Source organism: Ipomoea nil, unplaced genomic scaffold (genome assembly GCF_001879475.1).
Source record: "Ipomoea nil cultivar Tokyo-kokei standard unplaced genomic scaffold, Asagao_1.1 scaffold1361, whole genome shotgun sequence".
In the NCBI taxonomy this organism is placed as follows: domain Eukaryota; kingdom Viridiplantae; phylum Streptophyta; class Magnoliopsida; order Solanales; family Convolvulaceae; genus Ipomoea; species Ipomoea nil.
In genome coordinates this window covers 275,783-295,744 of record NW_017617789.1, presented here as the reverse complement: position 1 = coordinate 295,744, position 19,962 = coordinate 275,783, and the positions used below count along the sequence as shown (strand labels likewise).

General features: G+C 39.2%; 2 protein-coding genes across 3 annotated transcripts; both read right to left on the bottom strand.

Moving 5' to 3' along the window:
* Positions 1-420: 420 nt before the first annotated feature.
* Positions 421-3,928, bottom strand: LOC109185895. Its single transcript, XM_019335868.1, has 5 exons — positions 3,685-3,928; positions 1,280-1,394; positions 1,074-1,163; positions 892-990; positions 421-804 (listed from the first exon to the last, which is right to left on the bottom strand). The coding sequence occupies exons 1-5, from the start codon at positions 3,750-3,752 to the stop codon at positions 703-705; spliced, it is 474 nt and encodes a 157-aa protein (XP_019191413.1). The 5' UTR covers positions 3,753-3,928; the 3' UTR covers positions 421-702.
* Positions 3,929-8,492: 4,564 nt separating this feature from the next.
* LOC109185892 (deacetoxyvindoline 4-hydroxylase-like) lies at positions 8,493-10,297 on the bottom strand. Of its 2 annotated transcripts, XM_019335864.1 has the most exons (3): positions 9,326-10,297; positions 8,756-8,957; positions 8,493-8,596 (listed from the first exon to the last, which is right to left on the bottom strand). In XM_019335864.1, exons 1-3 carry the CDS (start codon positions 10,175-10,177, stop codon positions 8,526-8,528), a joined length of 1,125 nt encoding a protein of 374 aa, XP_019191409.1. In that variant the 5' UTR covers positions 10,178-10,297; the 3' UTR covers positions 8,493-8,525. The 2 variants fall into 2 exon arrangements, with proteins under 2 accessions (XP_019191409.1, XP_019191410.1); XM_019335865.1 differs by lacking the exon at positions 8,493-8,596 and having other exon boundaries at positions 8,703-8,957; positions 9,326-10,296.
* Between the last annotated feature and the right edge of the window lie 9,665 nt (positions 10,298-19,962).

Sequence of the window (19,962 nt, the reverse complement as noted above, 5' to 3'; positions counted from 1 at the left end):
CATACTCAAATTTCATCCATTTAGGCCTTGTTTGGTAAAAAAATTGGCCTATAAGTCAATTTTGATTTATTTGACCACTATTAATTGTTTAATTTAGTTAAAATATCAACATAAATGTTTGATTAATTAGTTTTTTGCAACTCTAAAAGGCTAAAATTAAAAAAGCTACTCCTAGCAACTTTTTCAATTAGCTTTTTGAGAAAAGAAATTATACCAAACAGCTATCAGGTAACAGCTAATTTACCAAACACTTTTCTACAATCAGCTAATGTTATCAACTATTTATACCCTCTAATTAATACAATCAGCTAACGGCAATTTTACCAAACAGGACCTTAATATTAAAAAGAACAGTGGTTATATTCCTTGGTTTGTGTAGTATTGCTCTTAGGAAAAGGCAACAATGAAAAACCTCTAAGATGACAGGAATGAATGCAAGTTTTAGATAACAGGAGAAAATCTAAAACACCATTAATTCATAGTTTTAACAAGTCCCAACATTAACCTGGAATAGAATGTGCAGAAGAATAGGATAATCAAGAAGAGGAAGAAAAATATGGGATTGAGATTCCAGAATGCCTAACATAAATTTTACTACCAAAAAAAAAAAATTAATAATTTGTGTAAATCAGTCTCCAAAACACGTCCCCGACCACCGGAAATACACAAAACGCTAATGAGTCTTTCATCGACGCTACACATCTAAGCTGCCTTCGACTTAGGCGCTTTCTTCTTGAGTTTCCTCCTCGAGATCGAGCCCTTCATTCCCAGGAAATAGAGCAGTGCACCAAAAAGCGCCACATTCTGCCAATGAACACAGACACGATAAACATCGGTGCTAAACAAACGCGTTTCAGAAACTAAGAACGGATTAGAGTAATCACGACATACCTGCAGGAAGTCTTGGAGGAGAGTGAAAAACTGCGGCTCTCCAAATTTGTAGTTGTAGAAATCGAAGAGAACGGGAGTGATGTAGAGCAAGTAAAACATCTGCACATAAAAAGGAATGAAATATTCATCCGATCGAGAGATAATTGACCAGTGTTGAATAACTTCAGAACAAAGTTTATTACCAGAAGATAAGCGCCGAAAGGGCTGCCAAATACGAATATGAGACCTCCCGCTCCTTTTAGCACCAACGAGGCCGCAACAACATGCTTAACCTGCAAAACATCATGGAAGGAAATAAAATCAAATCAAATCAATATAACGCGTTAACAACTTAACACTCGTTAGATTTGTCGAATCAAATTGGAAATAAAATCGAGGCAGCGCATACATCAAGATTTGCCGACCCTTCCCCGAGCTTGGAAGCAAGAAATCTGTTGACAACAACCAGCTTGGGATCCAATTCTTTTGCAGCAGGCCCGCCATCCACTCCAAAGTCGTTATACCTTCAATATTAAGTTAGGAGTTGGAGTATAAATCACTGATAGCGTAAAAAGTTCAAATTTTGGATTTTGAGGAGACGAGAATTAGCACATTAATCAATTTTTACTGACAACATAAGTGGCATTACAATATGTCAATATTAATCTATGTATCTAACCCCTCCCATATTGAGCTCAGGACATTAATGCTTGGGACTATGACATCTATCTCATTCATAATATTGGAAACGTAGAACAATCAAAGGATTTTGAAATTGACTAATTCCTGGAAATTAGGAGGTGTTGAAAACAAAGAAGTTGCTAAGGTGATTCTAACACCTGATGAACACAATGCAAAGGAGAGGCAGACATATTACTAGACGAGATTACAAAAATGGAAATGGCATGTCATCAAGATTCAAGAATGCTAAATTATTTTAAAATGGAAAAAGACTCATCTGACAACATAATTAAGATCTGATGCAGATTGTCCATTCCCAGCCAGAGTCGAAAAATATCAGCCTTGGTTTAACCATTGGTTATGCTAAAAACACGACCTCCACAACCATGGTTTAGGAGAATTCAGCCAAAACACCATGTATTCAGGCATTTCGAAAAAGGTGAACTCAAGTGTACCGGGGGGAGGAGGGGGGGGGGTGAAGTGATGGAAAAGGCACTGTATAGGAGACACTAATGAATTGACCATTTGGTGGACAGCATCAAGTGATAAAGCTAAAGCCGGGGCATGTATAGAAGCCCGTGGTTATAAGGTTATTAGGTATGTGGAAAACTGAGAAAGACGAAACACAAATAAGACCTCAATAGAGAAAGCCAAGAAGCAACCTAATTGAGTATCCTGCTATACTTGCTGCCATACCACTCCCAAACAAATGTAAGGTGTGTTTGGTTTGCACATGGGAATCGAAACCAGAATGGGTATCAAATACTTGGTAATGGTAATGGGTTTTAGTGAAAGTATTTTGCATGTTTGGTAGTAGGGTGTAATGGGAATGATTATCAATAATGTTGTTTGGTTATGTATGATCCAATAATGGGAATAAAGATTTTAAAAATACAAGAACACAAAATTAAGACAATTGATTTTAATATAAAGATATCCAAAACACCAATATGAACAAAAAAATAAAAACAAAAATCTAAAAGCACTAATCAAAGGGGATGAGAAGGAATAAGGGAATGAAAGGGGATGATACCCTTATTTTATTTGGGTATGGGTTTTTCAATTAAGGGGGTATTTGAAACCCATAGTAGTGTTCTGAAAACCTATCAACCAAACAATACCAATCACTTTGATACCCATTCCTTAGAGCTAAACCTGTCAACCAAACACACCCTAAGTGTTGTACATTTAGTAGCCTCACCTCTTCTATCAGTTTACACCTTCTTTAACTTTTTTGGGAAAAAAAAAAGGCTCAAAGCATATCATACATAACAATACTTTTCTTTTTCATAGTTGAAGTTCACTTTTACTTTTAGGTTAGAGCTACATCTGTGCCAATTTTCCTGACTAGAAATTTGAACCTCTAACAGCTACAGATACGAAGTAAATAACAACATACAAATTTGTTAAATCTTTATCCACAAAGGTGCAAAGGTATAACAGAAATGCAGAATGTGTGTGTCCGAAATTTCAACACCTCTTTTCCACTTACAAATGAAAAATAAATAAAGGAAGTCGACATGATAGCAAACGTGTATACGACGACTGGAATTCATACAATCGAACATAGGCAAACTCTCCAAGCATATCAATCAATCCACAAAGCAGGACTCTAAAGAAGCAAAACTATCATGTATCTTGTCATACTATACCCCCATATAAACATCAAAGTTATAAATATTTGTTACCTTCACATTTGCTTTAAAAAGTAGAGCTAATAACATACCAAATATAGAAAACAAATTTAAACAGTTAAGGTTCCCTTATTTGCAGAAGCTCAAGATATTTTATAGCTTAGACAAATTTCATTTCCTAAAAAGGCTACAGATAAGTAATACAAACAGATCACCGGAACAGGGCATATAATTCGAAAAGATTTAAACTTTTCTCATCTATCAAAACAAGCCGACAAAACCACCAGTACCCAGTAGCCACAATATACACACATATCTATCTATCCAGTGTATTACAGGATTTACAGCAACGAAATGGCTAAAAGAGCTGGATCTAACAGTACCCGTACGGTTTCACGAAGCATATACCCATAAGGAAAGAACGCCATATTGATGCAAAAACACATACAAAAAAAAAGGGTATAGCGGCCAGATCTAGAAAGAGGGAGAGAGAGCGTACATTTGCCAGGCGGAGAGGATGAAGATGGAGGCGAAGAGAACTCTCCCCAAGAAGGAAAAAAACCCCATTTTTTTTTGGGCTTCTCTAGGGTTTCTGCTTCAGATGCTACGGATCTTGGTTTGTTTAGAATCGGAAGAGTTGAGGGGTGATAGTGAGCTTCTCGCTCCCTGAGCTGTGGAGCTGAAGAGAAAAAGGAAAAATTGAATTGGGATTTCGAAGCTGCGTTGGTGGCTCCGTATTGGTGTTTTATTGAGAGCGGCAATTCATTTAAGGCTCTGTTTGGTATCTCATTGTATTCTTTTCTTTTTAAATTTTAAATGATAAATCAATTATAATTATTCTAATTGATTAATAATCATTCCAAATATATAAATGGACGAAATTTATTGAAATTTTTGTCATAACAAAAAAAAAAAAAACATTTGAAAAAAATTAATTAATAATTTTTTTGTTAACTACTATTTTGGCATGGGTTATTCTCTTGAAATTAAATACCTATTATTGGGTAGAAATTTATGTATCCAAAAAATATGACTACTAGTGAATTAGGAGATTCTATTATAAATTAATAAGAAATTTATATATTCAATCAAATAATGACAGGTCAATTAGTGGTTAATAAAGAGTATTTTATGTAAAGGTATCTAAGTATGGCTTTAAAATTAAATCAAAGTCATATTACCATAAATATTAATGCCACTAGGCAGCTTCTTCAAGGGGTTAATTGATTGTTAAGCAAACTCAAATAATTGAAGAGATTACAGGCATGACAAATTAAATATTTGTACATAATAATGGCTTTGGTGAAGTAGTGTATTGCAAGTTGAGGATATAAATAATAATTAAATATACTAACTATTAATGATTTATCTTGTTTGATTATTTCTTTTTTCAAAAGGTTGAATCTCCGATCCAATAGAACATGTGGGAAGAGATAAATCACGGTAACTCAGTGACTCAACAGACAGGATCAAATATCAGTGCACACAAGAAATCTGCTCAAAAAGTTTCAAACCTTGCTCTTTTCTCTTAAATACTTCCTACTAAATCACTGAGTTAAGTCTATGCAGGCTTGTTTGATTAGTTTTGATTATAGCATTTGAATAACAAACTGAATGAAATTACACCAAAAGGACCTTAAGGAAATTAATGTTGTGTTTGATTGGGTACTTTTTGTATCCTACGATGAGATTTGATTCTTATTATTATATTCGTTTGTCTACTTTTACTATCTTATTATTGGATTCAAATTTTTTACGGAGTAGTAATTATAACTCATTACACTTTTTTTTTTTTTGCCACACTTTTGAATAATAGAATAAAAAATGAAGATTTGAATGCGTTAAATTATGGTTGAAAAAATCGCTAGACGCTCAGGGAGTGCCTAGCGTTTAGGGCGCCTAGGCTGGGGTTAATCGGCGCCTAGGTGCCTGTGTATTTTTTATTTTTAAAAAAATTGTTTAATTTTTTTTTAATTTTTCAAGACTTGATACGTATAAACTATTTAATACTTTAATAGTTAATACTAAAATATTAAATATTAACTTAAAAAACATCTAGAGTTTGAATAATTTAAAATTTTTTCGCTCAAAACGATGTCATTTTGAATTAAATAACTCATTTAAAAAAGAATGGAATAATAGTTAATTGGCCGACTAGGCGACCTAGTCGGTGTCTAGGTGGCCTAGTCGGCCTAGACGGCACTTAGGCGGCCTAGTCGGCCGCCTAGCCGGCCAGGCACCTAGACCACCGATTATGGTGATACGCTAGGCGGTCGGCCAGTGCCTAGGCGGGATTTTTGCAACATTGCGTTAAATATGGTCATTGTCAATGCGTTAAATATGGAACTTTAATTGTGTGTGTGTGTGTGTGTGTGTGTATATATATATATATATATATATATATATATATATATATATATATATATATATATATATAATGCTACTGACTCTATTACATTATAGTATCTGTTCAAACATACTTTCTCAACCTAATGAAGCACGATCTCATGACCTTCCACATGGGAGAAACTACTACATGCCATCTGAGCACAAGGTTCTTGGCTAATTTTTTTTTTTTTTTTAATTCTATTCAAACTCATTATCATTATTAATTACCAAAGATTTAATTCCAATTACCATTCTAATTTCAATGTTTGAACCAACCACCCCTAAACTTTTTTCACTTGGATCACCTATCAACCTTCTTTGTTTATTATTATTATTATTATTATTATTATTATTATTAGTCTTTCATACATGCGACTTGCAAAAGTAATGAACTCAATATTACTACCAATACAAAAATTAAGATTATATTTAAATAATTTAACAAATAATAATTCTAAATGAATAAAGACTACGAATCGTTGAATTCATATTATATTGAAATGATTAAATTATTATTAAATATTTCTATTTATATTAAAAAAAAATGGAAGTTATGTCTGCATGAGCAGTTTAGTTATTACTAAGTGATAGATTATGAGCAAGAATTATGGACGGATAATCGAGATCTAACAATTCTAGTGTGTGAGTTACAATCATTGTGATGGGCTCTTTGTGAGTACCAAATACTAGTGCTCTCACCAATAGGCTGTTGAGTCATCGTGATATACCAATTCACCATCATGTTAGGTTAGGGTGTGATCCCCTTGGGGTGAAGGATTTTTCTTGTTAGAGTTCATTAAATAGTAATAGAGTTATAATGGTGTAAGTGTAATTTTGTCCAAAAAATACAATATGAGTTATCCAATAAAATGGTGTGTACAACTAACATCTAAAATCTTGGCCGGACTATATCCCCCATAAACTCATGAAGAGGTAAATCGAATCAATCTAACTGCGAGACTCAATATCAAGCTATATACTTCTGTACACATGGAGCTCAACCCAAACCCAAATTCTCAATATTCGTGATAAGAATCGAATCCTTGTGAAATTTCTTATCAACTAGACTAATGTCATAGGGCAAATATTTACATTTATATATTAGCACACAAAAGGGACAAATTATTATTATTATTATTATTATTATTATTATTATTATTATTATTATTTGCCTGTTTTGCGATAAAGAATAAATAGATATATTGGTGATGAATGGTAGTGGGAAGGTGGCAAATTGGTGATCCTGTTACAGCCATATTATATGTATTTTTAAAATCAATAAATATATAATATTATTAGGCACGAGGCAGGCAGCTTTAATTTGAATGATGAGATCGAATTAACGTGCATTTGATTTGATTTAGATGTGTTCTCCACGTTATATGATTCCTAAACTTTGGCAAATCAAAAAGTGGAAATTGCATTTTGGATCACCGCAGTGCAGTGTATGACTATAAATTAATTAATAAATTTGTATTATAAATATATAATAATTTAAATTTTTATTTAAATGAATAATATTCCTTAAGCAAAATTCAGTTTTTGCTTTATTGCATTTTTATTATTAAAACATTTTTAGTATTTGATCTAACAAATTTTATTCTGTCTACACACAGAAGTACGTTGAAGGCAAATGTAAAATAATAATTTTTTTTTAAATGTTTAAGTGCTTTACTCTTGATTCAAAGTCATATTACCCATCTATGCCATTTTCTTTGCAAGTGTGTAAGCTTTTTCTCCATATTATGCACTATTACTTTCAGTTATATGGTTATGATGACCTAGTCATCTCTAACAAAGTTGTACCAATATATACTATGATGCACATAAAAAATTTTAAGGGTAAACGTTTCTCATTTCTGTGTTATCTAGATTAATCGGTAATATAATAGTGAAAAAAAAGTCATTTTTAGACGTGGAAAAAAGTTCAACTTGACTCACTAAGTCAACTGAATAGTACAATTGAATCCACTAAGTAAAAAAAGTTTCATTCAAGTCTCCAAAATCGATAAAATTGTTCAGTGAAGTATAAATTAACTTGTTTAACAGATTAAATCTTTACAGTGTTGACACATGTTATTTTATTTTATTTTTTTAAACAATTTATTTATTTATTTATTGAAAATTTAAAAAACATTATTAAAAAAAGCCATCAGCTGTTCGCGTGGTGCTGTGTACAATTTGTGTGGTATAAATACAAATTCTATCAAGAGTTCTATTATATGTACTCTCAATTCTTATCCTTTCATATTTATTCATTGATATGGAGGCACAGGTAAATTATTTTATTCATGTGGATTCTGTCCAATAAAAGTGTTTACATCAAGATTTTAAATGTGAAATCAGAGTAAAGAATGAAATCTAATTGACAACATGTTTTTTTTTTTTTTTTTATCAAAATATTATTTGGATGGCCGGGTCCATGATCACTAGGATGCCCTCTTCAAATTCCGCATACAACTAAAAATGTCAGTCTCAACTCTCAACCACCAAAGTACAATAATTATCTCATCTCAAAAGATATATATGCGGGTATGTGGTCTAATGGTATCCGGGTTGGATTTCCATTTGGAAGGTTGTGAGTTCAAGCCTCAGTGGAGGTGTTATTGGTTCTTTGTGTTTCAGTAGGTTGAGAAAGTATATGAACAGATACTACAATGTAATAGGGCCAGTAACATTCAAAAAAAAAAAAAAGATATATATGCTATAACATCTCAGCCAGCCATCATTCTTATATAGCTTCTTTTTTATTATTATTATTATTTTGAAAATATCATTCTTCTTTCAAGTTCAACAAAAACAGAAGAAAAGAGGTACAGCTAGCAGTAATCTAACACATTATATTCAACATTAATTAGTCCAACGCAATATATATATATATATATATATATATATATATATATATATATATATATATATATAAAATCCAACGCTATAGTCCAGCGTTAATGATTAAACATTTTGACCATCCAGCTTAAAATGTAACAAACCTGAGGTACCATCCAACCCTTTCTTGTAGTAATGTGTAAATAGTATATATATATATATATATATATATATATATATATATATATATAAAATCCAACGCTATAGTCCAGCGTTAATGATTAAACATTTTGATCATCCAGCTTAAAATGTAACAAACTAACCTGAGGTACCATCCAACCCTTTCTTGTAGTAATGTGTAACATACTCCTTCACAGTGACCTCTTTATAGATTGCTGGATTCTTATCTGACAATAACTCTTTCAATGGACCATATACTTTTGATGCATTTGCTTCTCCAAAATGTGTCCTAAAAATACTTGCCAATGAAGTCCTGGGTCCTATCTTCTGTGCCAGCACTCTGTGCTGGGAACTTTTGAACTTGTCATTTGTGATTAGCTGAAACACAATCAAGTAATAAACTTATGCATTATTACTATTTTTGTTTTCGTAAAACATATATATGGCCCTGTTTGATAACATACTTAGCTTATCATCTAATTTTGACTCATTTGACCACTATTAGCTGTTTGACTTGGTTAAACAATCAATATGTGTGTTTGTTTAATTAGCTTTTTCGATCAACTTTTTGAGAGAGTCAATTTACATGTAATCAGCTATTGGCTAAGAGTTACTTTACCAAACACTTTTCTACTATCGGCTAATGCTATCAACTAGTCAACCCTGCTAATCCAATCAGCTAACAACTATTTACCAAACACCCCATAAACTAGCTAGCACATGAATGTAGAAGCTAAGAGACTTGCCTGTAGCAAATCACCAATGTTCACCACCACAGCGCCGGGTAGTGGAGGGATATCAACCCACTGGTTTTCATGGAGGACTTGAAGACCACCGATTTGGTCCTGAATCAGTAGAGTAATGAAGCCACTGTCAGAATGGCTGCTAGTTGCAAATGTGAGTTGAGGTTGAGGGCAAGCAGGATAGTAATGGCCAACTAGGAAAAGCCCCTCTCCACAACCCATTTTTTGTAGGTGGTTTTTGGGGAGCCCCAATGCTTCAGACATTAACTCTAGTAGACTTAGCCCCAGTCTCCTTACATACTTTGAGTATTCCATCAAAACATCCCTGCAAACTTGTGGCAATTCTTCAGGTTTTGGAGGATCAGGAGCCATAGTACAGTACATAGTGTCTCTCCAGTTTGTAGATGGTGCAGTGTAAAAGTCAAAATTCGTGTTGTATACAAACGGTTTGGTCATATCTCGTGAGTAAAACTGTTTCTTGACCTCTGTATCTTGCTCATGAAATCTGCACACCCCATCAATCATCTCATCAATAAGTCCTGTGGGAATTCCATGATTGATTGCCTGAAAAAATCCCCAGGTTTCACAGGCTTCTTTGATTTCCTTGATGATTTCGTCTCGACGAAAACTGTGTTCCTCCATCCCCTCTAAGCTTATGCTTGGAATCATACATGGAGTTGATGATTTCCCATCCATCTGATCTTGAAGATGATGATGAATGAATATTGGTGGGATTTTTGTAATCCCAGAATCCACAAGCCCCTTCACTCCCGCCTTCGCTTCATCAAACGCCTCCAATTCACTTTTTCTGTCAAAAGTTGCAGGAATTTCTTTAGCTTCACTTGTCATCACCATTATCGCTAGCTGTAGCCAAGAGCAAAGAGAAAGGGAACTCAGATCAACTTAAACAATATAATCAAAGAAGAAGATGCTTCATTCTATATATAGAAGTAATTGCTATGCCTTTTTTCTTTTTCTTTCTTTCTTTCTTTCTGTTGAACTTCAAATTATTGATTTGTGGATAATCTTATGAATGGTTGAGAAGTTATAGGACAAAGGTGTGTCTGCTTTCATATGACTTTATTACCATTGTTGTGATAATGTCCTTTGGTCGGCATCCTACTATGCGTGGCATGTTGATATTTGTTATTTTAGTGGACCCATTTTTAAACACAAGACTTTGTCCAAGAACTCTCTAAAAATATTTATTGTGTTTGGAAATCCGTAAAATAATTTTTGAACTTCGAAACTGACTTCCTTAAAAAAAAAATGTGACACTCGAGAGATTACCAAAGAGCGTGTAAGTGCACAGAGGCATAGAAGAATCTGTTGCATAGTAATTTCAATACAAACTACTGGCAATTTGACCATCATTAGCGAAGTATATAAATATCTCTAGGGAAGATTCATACAAAATCTGGGTAAATTGAATGTTAATTAATCAAGATATGATCTCTTTGTTATAGCTTGAATTACACCCCTAGCTTGTTTTGATGAATCTGTTTCTGGCTAATGTAAAGTGATCATCAATGTGTGTATATATATATATATATATATATATATATATATATATATATATATATATATATATTGTGAACAATCCTGAAAACTAGCAGAAGAATTCAGGTTCCAGAGAATCAATCAAATTAAATTGCAATAAACATCCACAAAGAAATTCACAATAATCCTCAAAAATCTAAAATAATTGATATAAATTCACAAAAGTTAGAATAACACAAGCAAAATAAAAAAGCTAATACCTCATTAGATTTGGAAAGCGACAAATGGCCAATGAACAACGAGCAACGGATAACATATGATATTAGCCCCTCAATTATTCTAAAAGTGGTGGTTTTCTCCCTGATATATTAAATTGATATTTTTATCCTTAAAGTAAATATTTTATTTATTTTTCTTCTCTAACAAATTATTGCGTATACGTAGGGATAACCATGGTTCGATTCGAACTGAACTGACACTATAGCAATCGAATTAAAAGTTTCCGGTTATGATTCAGATCCAAAACCCAATAATTGGATTTCAATTTATTCAAAATATGAATCGAAAAAACTGGATCTTGGACCGTGAACCCGCGGTTCCGGATCTGGTTCACGATTTTGAACCGTTTTTATTTTAAAATTTTATTTTTATTTTAAAATAGTCTAAATTCAACAATAAATGTATTTATTTATTTTTTTAGTTTGGAACATGAACCGGCCGTTTCGGTTCGAGATTTTAATAAACTCTAAATAGCGGGTTTCGATTCTAATTGTAATTGGAATATTTTGGTTTGGTTGCTATAGTGTCTATTTGGTTTGAACCAAATTGTAGTCATAATTCGTTGGAGAAGAAAAATAAATGAAATATTTGTTTTAAATATTTATTTAAGGGTAAATATGTCCATTTAACATTTCAGGGGGGAAAAACAGTCACTTGAATATGGGAGACATTTATAAAAAGGTTATAGTTGTCGACAACACAATTGTCATTACAAATTGCTCGTTATATGATAATCTGGATCCAGAGTTAGGCACCGAAAGTGTCATGACTATTTAACATATAAAGGAGCAATTAATGCATAGCTCGACTCGCTAAAATGAATAAATTCTCTTTACAACATTACACCGTTGAGCGTTAACCATGAAGGTTACAAATGGGTGTGTGCATGAAAGAGAAATAAGAATAACGAGGTGATAAGATATGAAGCGAGTTTGTAGCCTATGGGTTCACGCAGAGACTCTTAATTGATTTTAATCAAATATACTCTCCCACGGTAAATGGCATTAAGTTCCGCTACATAATACAATTGGGAGAATAATAAATTTAGATATGCAATTAAATTTATTTTGAGAAATCCCAGATGGATTTATAATTTCCGAAATGAGGATTTATTTAGTATTATTATATGCCATTATTTACTCTTTAAAGAGTTACGAATGGGGTTATTATCCTCATGTAGAAGGAATAATATGTACCGTTATGTGCTCAATAAAGAGTTGATAAATAGACTTATTTAAAATTAAACTAATTTAAAATTTTGACTAAGAATTGACCGGGGACGGATAATCCTGTCCCCGCCGGAACGAGAATGTGAACTATTTTCAATTCTCCACCGGAGATAAGAACAAAGATGAGATCAAGATTTCGAAAATGGAAACGGGAACGGGAACATGGACGAAAAGTATACTCTCCGCCCCACCCATTACCATCCCTAATTTGGATGGCCAGGTCCATGATCACTAGGATGCCCTCTTCAAATTCCGCATACAACTAAAAATGTCAGTCTCAACTCTCAACCACCAAAGTACAATAATTATCTCATCTCAAAACATATATATGCTATAACATCTTAGCCAGCCATCATTCTTCTTTCAAGTTCAACAAAAACAGAAGAAAAGAGGTACAACTAGCAGTAATCTAACACATTATATTCAACATTAATTAACATTATTCTAACATTTTATAACCCAATACAATATAATCCAACATAACATAATCTAACACATTATTATTCAACATTAATTAGTCCAACACAATATATATATATATATATATATATATATATATATATATATATATATATATATATATATATATATATATATATATATATAATCCAACGCTTTAGTCCAGCGTTAATGATTAAACATTTTTATCATCCAGCTTAAAATTTATCAAACCTGAGGTACCATCCAACCCTTTCTTGTAGTAATGTGTAACATACTCCTTCACAGTGACGTCTTTATAGATTGCTGGATTCTTATCCGACAATAACTCTTTCAATGGACCATATACTCTTGATGCATTTGTTTCTCCAAAATGTGTCCTAAAAAACCATGCACATGAAGTCCTGGGTCCTATCTTCTATGCCAGCACTCTGTGCTGGGAACTTCTGAACTTGTCATTTGTGATCAGCTGAAACACAATCAAGTAATAAACTCCTGCATTGTTACTACTTTTGTTTTCGCAAAACATATATAAGCCCTGTTTGGTAACATAGTTAGCTTATCAGCTAATTTTGACTTATTTAACTATTATTAATTGTTCAACTTTAAAAAAGAGTTAATACCCAAAATGGTCCCTCGACTATGCCATAATTACCAATTTGGTCCTCAACTACCATTCTTACCCAATTAAGTCCTCAACTATGTAACTTTTACTCAATTAAGTCCTCAACTATACAATTCTTACCCAATTTAGTCCTCAACTATACAATTCTTACCCAATTTAGTCCTCTGTATTAATTTGACTGTTTGTTGACTGTCAAAAGTCGGGATAAAATTATAATTTTACAAGATTTCTCCTTCCTCTCCATTTAGCAGCGCCAAACTATACAGCAATACACTCCGATCAGATTTCGATCGTCAAAAAATCGTTGAAAATCAAATTCATGGGCTATCCGATGCATAACCACTACTTCGATACTGACAGATTTAGAACCCAACCAGAGCTTATTGCTACATGGTTTGGCGCTGCTAAATGAGGAGGAAGGAGAAAACTTGTAAAATTACAACTTTATTTCCACTTTTGACAGTCAACAAACAGTCAAATTGACAAAGGACTAAATTGGGTAAAAATTGTATAGTTGAGGACTTAATTGGGTAAGAATGATAGTCGAAGACCAAATTGGTAATTACGACATAGTCGAGGGACTATTTTGGGTATTAACTCTTTAAAAAATCAACTCCAAAATACTAAAATTCAAAAAGCCTGCTCAAAGTAGCCTTTTCAATTAACTCTTTGAGAAAAGAAATTATACCAAACAACTATCAGTTAATAGCTAATTTACCAAACACTTTTCTACAACCAGCTAATGTTATCAACTAATTAACTCAATCAGCTAACAGCTAACAACATTTACGAAACATAACCTGTGTGTTTGTTTAATTAGCTTTTTGTAACAACTTATTGCTCCAAAATGCTAAAATTCAAAAAGTTGCTCAAAACAATTTTTTCGATCAGCTTAGAACCCTCCACCAACGGTTTCTCCCTCGTGAAATCGCATACGACCGTCCGCCGCCGCCAGCCTTGCTTCGCACAAACACACCATTAAGGGGGTGTTTGGTTGGATGTAATTTAGTTGTAATTGATTTATAATTCAATGCTTCAATTACAGTGTTTGGTTGAAGGGAATTGCAATTCATGAGGTTACATGGGTAACCCCATTGGTAGGGAATATCCCGACCGACATAAGCTCCACCACGACCGGATTGCCTTTGTCTTTGTCTTTATGTCTTTGCAGGTAACAGGTCGGGCTTTTATGAAGAACCCGGTCGGGAAGCGACCGGGAATGGCCCGAGCATCGGTGTCGACCGCCGAGCGGTAGCCCTTTGGCGAGAGAGCTGACAAAAGGACACGTGGCGGCTCTTTACGACGACAGACAGGGCACCCGGGAGGATGACACGTGGTGGCTACGTGGAGGACATGCCGAACGGCTGGAATCCTGTCCCCGACATAGCGGCTATAAATACTCACAGTAGCTACAGTGTAAGGGACTTTTGGACGATCGATAGGTTGTTATTAGAGAATCCCGACCGCAGTCAGTCGGTACTCAGAGCAACCAAGTAGATTGTACTCAGGGCCTTTACCGTGATCAATAAAATCTTTTATTTGCTTTAATTGGTCTTGGGTTTATTTTATATTGCTTGCATAGAATTAGCAGTATCATTTTGGCGCCGTCTGTGGGGACCCGTGCAACAAAGCTACGTCTTGACGAGCACTCGGTCTCTTTGCAACAATGTATCCGTGGGCTCAAAACAACTTCGCCGACGACCAGGCGGATGCAGCTAGCTCATCTGGGCACCATGCAACCCAACAGCAGGGTCAAACGGTAGAGCTGAATCTCAATCTCTCACCACCGCACCCATCTAACACATACCCGGTCGCCCAACAACCGGTGAACTACATACAACCGGGATTTCAGATGCCCGGTCAGCAATACCCGCAACCGATGATGTATCCCGGTCAATATCCATACCCGGCCCCACCTCCGCCGTACGGGTATTGGCCAGGCCAACCGATGTACTACACTCCCCCGGTTGGTTATCCACCATATACGCCTGCTTACGCAGCTCCAGCCGCCGCCCCTCCAGTACAGCCGACCGCACAGGTAGAGCCGCAGCGTCGACCAGCCTCTCGGGCTCGACGCTCGGCTCATTCGCGGTTGGGGTCGGGGGGTGCTGATGCGATGGAGGCACCGGGGCAGGCCCAGCAAGCGGTCGAGGTTCCCGTCCAAGCGGAGGACCCCGAAGAAACTGCCCGAGCGGCAGCCTTTGATCGCCTTCGACCGGAGATGCGCCAGCGTTTGGGACCCCAGGACCCGAACCGCGGGCAAGAAGATGTGCAGATGCAGGAGGCTAGCCAGGAGGCCTCATCTGGGTATAGCGGGTCGAGATCTCACCGACGACGACGCGCTCGGGATACAGCCCAAGCCGCTGAGCTCAATGAGACCCGAGGATTACTCTATAACCTCCAGGCGGAATTTGCGCAATTCAGAAATGCGCACCCTGCAGCAACCCCGGTTGGACAACCGACCCTGCACCAGACGCCTTTCACAGCAGCGGTAATGGCCCAGCCTTACCCGCTCGATTTAAAGGTCTCTGGGGAGAAAAGTTACGATGGTCGGACGGACCCTGAGGCTCACGTCAATGATTTCTACAGCAATATGACGCTGAAGGGTGTGTCGGATGCCGTGATGTGCAGGGCTTTCTATTCCACGCTTACCGGTCGAGCGGCGGAGTGGTTCCGAACTCTACAGCCGGGTTCGATCGACAGGTTTGACACCCTGGCGGTCAAGTTTGTGAGGAAGTTCATCACTTCTAAAGTGGTGAGGAAGCCTTATATGTATCTGGAGAAGGCCAAGCAACTTGAAGGCGAGAGCTTGACCGACTTCCTCACCAAATGGAAGGCGGCGGTCGGGGAGGTAGAGCCCATGGACGATGCCACCGCCACCCACATGTTACACATCTCTCTCCGAGCGGGGCATTTATATCAGGACTTCATTTTACACCCCCCGGCCACGTATGAAGAGGCCCTTCGAAGGATCACAGATTATGCCAACGCTGGCGAGGCGAACGCCGTAAAGCGCTCGCAGGAGGTCGGGTCTTCATCTCGTAAACCGGCCGGCCGGGCGGAACACTGATCGGGTGATGACCACCCCCGATCCCGCACCAGGACTGGTGAGTTTACGGCCTTGAACCGATCCGCAGCGGAGGCCATGCAGTATGCCCAGTCATGCAACCTCATCAAGCTTCCCCATCCCGATCGAGATGGCCCTGACAAGAGTAAGCATTGCGCTTACCATCGATGTGCTGGGCATGACACTGAAGAGTGCACCCACTTGCTCCAACTGTTGGAAGACTTGCTCAATCTAGGGAAGTTGGACAAGTGTGTGGGGAGGAGAGAGGACCCCAAGAGGAATATCGACCGAAGAGAACAGCGGCGCTCTCATCACCGCTCCGATCGGTCAGGTCAGGACCGAAGAGACGATCGTCGCGATGACCGACGGGACCCTGACCCTCTGTCTAGCAGCCGACCAGCAGGAAAGCCGACCATCCACGTCATTTTCGGTGGATTGGAAGACGCTTCCCGACCGCGAAGTAATTGCCCGGTCGCTATAGTAGATTCTCGGGAAACCGGGAAGAGGCAAAAGATGGAACCCATAACCTTCACCCTTGAAGACCAACCTACCAGCAGTGACCACGGCATGGAGGCGCTCGTGGTCACGATTGACGTTAAGGGGACGAACGTCCAGAGGGTTATGGTTGATACGGGCAACAGTGTGAACGTCCTATACTTGGACGTCTTTGAGAAGCTTGGCCTCGACAGGAAGGAGCTGACTCCGGTCGGTGTACCACTGTCAGGATTTACGGGCTCTTATTTACCCCGAGGGAAAAATAACGCTCCCGGTCGAGATCGGCGCACCCCCAAAGTCGATCAAAACGGAGCTGGAACTTGTTGTGGTGAACCTCCATTGCGTCCACAACATTATCTTGGGCCGACCCGCCATTATGAAGATCGGTGGGATAATTTCTATGCCCCACCTGTGCATGAAATTCCCCACCCCCAATGGGGTCGGTGTGGTCCGTGGCGATGTCCAATCCGCCCGGAAATGTTACACCCGAGCGGTTAATAGACGTGACTCAGGTCCATCTTCCCGGGTGAATACCATAGCCAAAGAGGAGGCTAAGGATCGGAAGGAACAACCTGAGCCTTCCGAAGAAATAGAAGAAGTTCCCCTATCCGAGGACCGCCCGGATAGGAAGATCAAGATTGGCCGAGCCCTCACCCCCGAGCTTCGAGCGGAAGTTTTGGCCATACTCCGGGAGTACGCCGATATCTTTGCGTGGGGGCCCGAAGATATGCCCGGGATCGATCGATCGGTCATCTGTCACAAATTGGCCGTCGATCCCGCAGCCACGCCGATCGTGCAGAAAACACGACACCTGTCATTCGATCGCCGCGAGTTTGTGAGAGAAGAAGTCAAAAAGATGGCGGCTATCGAGCACATCCGTCCGGTAGTGTACCCCGAGTGGGTGGCAAACATCGTTCTTGTTCCTAAGCCCCCAGCTTGGAGGATGTGCATCGATTTTACCGACCTCAACAAGGCCTGTCCGCTCGACCCGTATCCTCTACCGAGCATTCACCAGATGGTCGACGAGACGGCCGGGGCCGAGTTAATGAGCTTCATGGATGCCTTCAAGGGGTATCATCAGATCATGATGCACCATGAAGACGAGAGCAAGACAGCCTTCGTGACCCCGGACGGGCTGTATTGCTACCGAGTGATGCCGTTCGGCCTCCGGAACGCAGGAGCGACTTACCAGAGGATGGTCAATATGCTCTTTGCCGACCTATTGGGCCGAACGATGGAAGCTTACATTGATGACATGCTGGTCAAGAGTCGGGACCGTTCCGACCACACTCGGGACCTCCGGGAGTGTTTCCAGATCATGAGGAAGTACCAGTTGCGGCTGAACCCGACTAAGTGCACATTTGCAGTTCAGACCGGCAAGTTCCTCGGCTATATGATGACCAAGAGAGGAATCGAGCCCAACCCGGCGAAAGTGAAGGCGATTCTGGATATGCAACCACCCTCTACCGTTCGGGAAGTCCAGCAATTGACCGGTCGGTTGGCAGCCCTCAGCCGATTCCTCTCCAAGTTAGCCGAGCGCTCCTTACCTTTCTTCAAGGTATTGCGAAAGGTCAATGGATTCATCTGGGACGAAGAATGCCGAGCGGCTTTTGATGAGCTGAAGGAATATCTCATGTCGCCGATCGTGCTCTCAAAGCCCGAGCTCGGAGAAGAGCTAGACGTGTACCTCGCCGTATCCGATCGTGCAGTAAGCGCAGTTTTGTGCCGAACCGATTCGGAAGGGGTCCAGCGACCAGTGTACTATGTAAGCCACGCGCTACATGGTCCCGAGCTCCGGTACTCCCGGCTAGAGAAGGTCGTCTACGCCTTGTACATTGCTGCGAAGAAGTTGGCTCCCTATTTCCAAGGTCGAGCAATCCGCGTGTTGACCGATCAGCCGATCGGGCCAGTCCTCCGAACTGCTTCATCATCCGGACGTTTAGTCAAATGGGCGTTAATGCTGACCCAGTACGCGATCGAATACCGACCGAGACTAGCTATCAAAGGTCAGGCCCTTGCCGATTTCTTGGTCGAGTGCACCGCCCGGGATACCCGACCTCCCGAGGTTGCGGATCCCGAGGCTGAGTGGTGGTCGTTGGCTACTGACGGGTCGAGTAGCAAGAAAGGAGCAGGAGGAGGAGTGGTGGTCACGAGCCCGGAAGGATTCAAGGTTTACTTTGCACTCATGTATCAGTTCCACCCAACCAATAATGAAGCCGAGTACGAAGCATTCGTTAATGGCTTACAGTGCACTCGGGATTTGGGGGCTGAGTACATCCGAGCTCAAACAGATTCCGCGCTCGTGGTCGGGCAAGTTCTCGGGGATTATGAGGTTAACGGCGAACGTTTGCAACTATACCGGGACCTTGCCATGGAGAAGCTTGCTCAGTTCCGGGGGTATACCGTCCGACACATACCCCGATTGGATAATGCCGACGCAGATATCTTATCTAAATTGGCTCAAGACGCCCCGGAACACATGTCGAAGATAGCACGGATTTTGGTGATCCCGAGACACAGTATCCATCGTCTACCGGTCAATCCAATCCAACCGGTAGAAGACAACTGGATCACCAATCTGAAGGAATTCCTTGAGCACGGTCGACTTCCAGACGACCCCCAGCGTGCTCGAAAAGCCAAACTGAGAGCCCCGAGGTTCCAAGTTTTGGACGGCCGCCTCTATAGGCGATCGTATGGAGGCCCTCTTATGCGTTGCTTGATCGCATTTGAGGCCGATTTAGTCATGAAGGAACTGCACTCGGGAATTTGCTCTTCACATCAAGGAAGCCGATCCCTGGCCCGTCGTATCATGCTGATCGGGTACTATTGGCCGTCCCTCCAGCTGGACTGTGAAAAGTTAGCTCGGGAATGTGAGACGTGCCAGCTGTTCGCCCGGATGCCTGGACGACCGGCAACCTTCTACCAGCCAGTCACGACCGCCATTCCTTTCGCTAGGTGGGGGGTAGACATCTTGGGCCCCTTCCCTCAGCTCTCCGGTCGGAGAAAA

Excerpts from the sequence above, each read along its gene's own strand:
- LOC109185895 (XM_019335868.1), bottom strand. The coding sequence starts at position 3,752 with ATGGGGTTTTTTTCCTTCTTGGGGAGAGTTCTCTTCGCCTCCATCTTC. Across the intron at positions 1,395-3,684 it reads ATCCTCTCCGCCTGGCAAAT|GTATAACGACTTTGGAGTGG; the intron begins GTACGCTCTCTC and ends TTAATATTGAAG. Across the intron at positions 991-1,073 it reads CTTTCGGCGCTTATCTTCTG|ATGTTTTACTTGCTCTACAT; the intron begins GTAATAAACTTT and ends TTTTATGTGCAG.
- LOC109185892 (XM_019335864.1), bottom strand. The coding sequence starts at position 10,177 with ATGGTGATGACAAGTGAAGCTAAAGAAATTCCTGCAACTTTTGACAGA. Across the intron at positions 8,958-9,325 it reads ACATTGGTGATTTGCTACAG|CTAATCACAAATGACAAGTT; the intron begins GCAAGTCTCTTA and ends ATTGTGTTTCAG. Across the intron at positions 8,597-8,755 it reads TGTGAAGGAGTATGTTACAC|ATTACTACAAGAAAGGGTTG; the intron begins ATTACTACAAGA and ends TACTATTTACAC.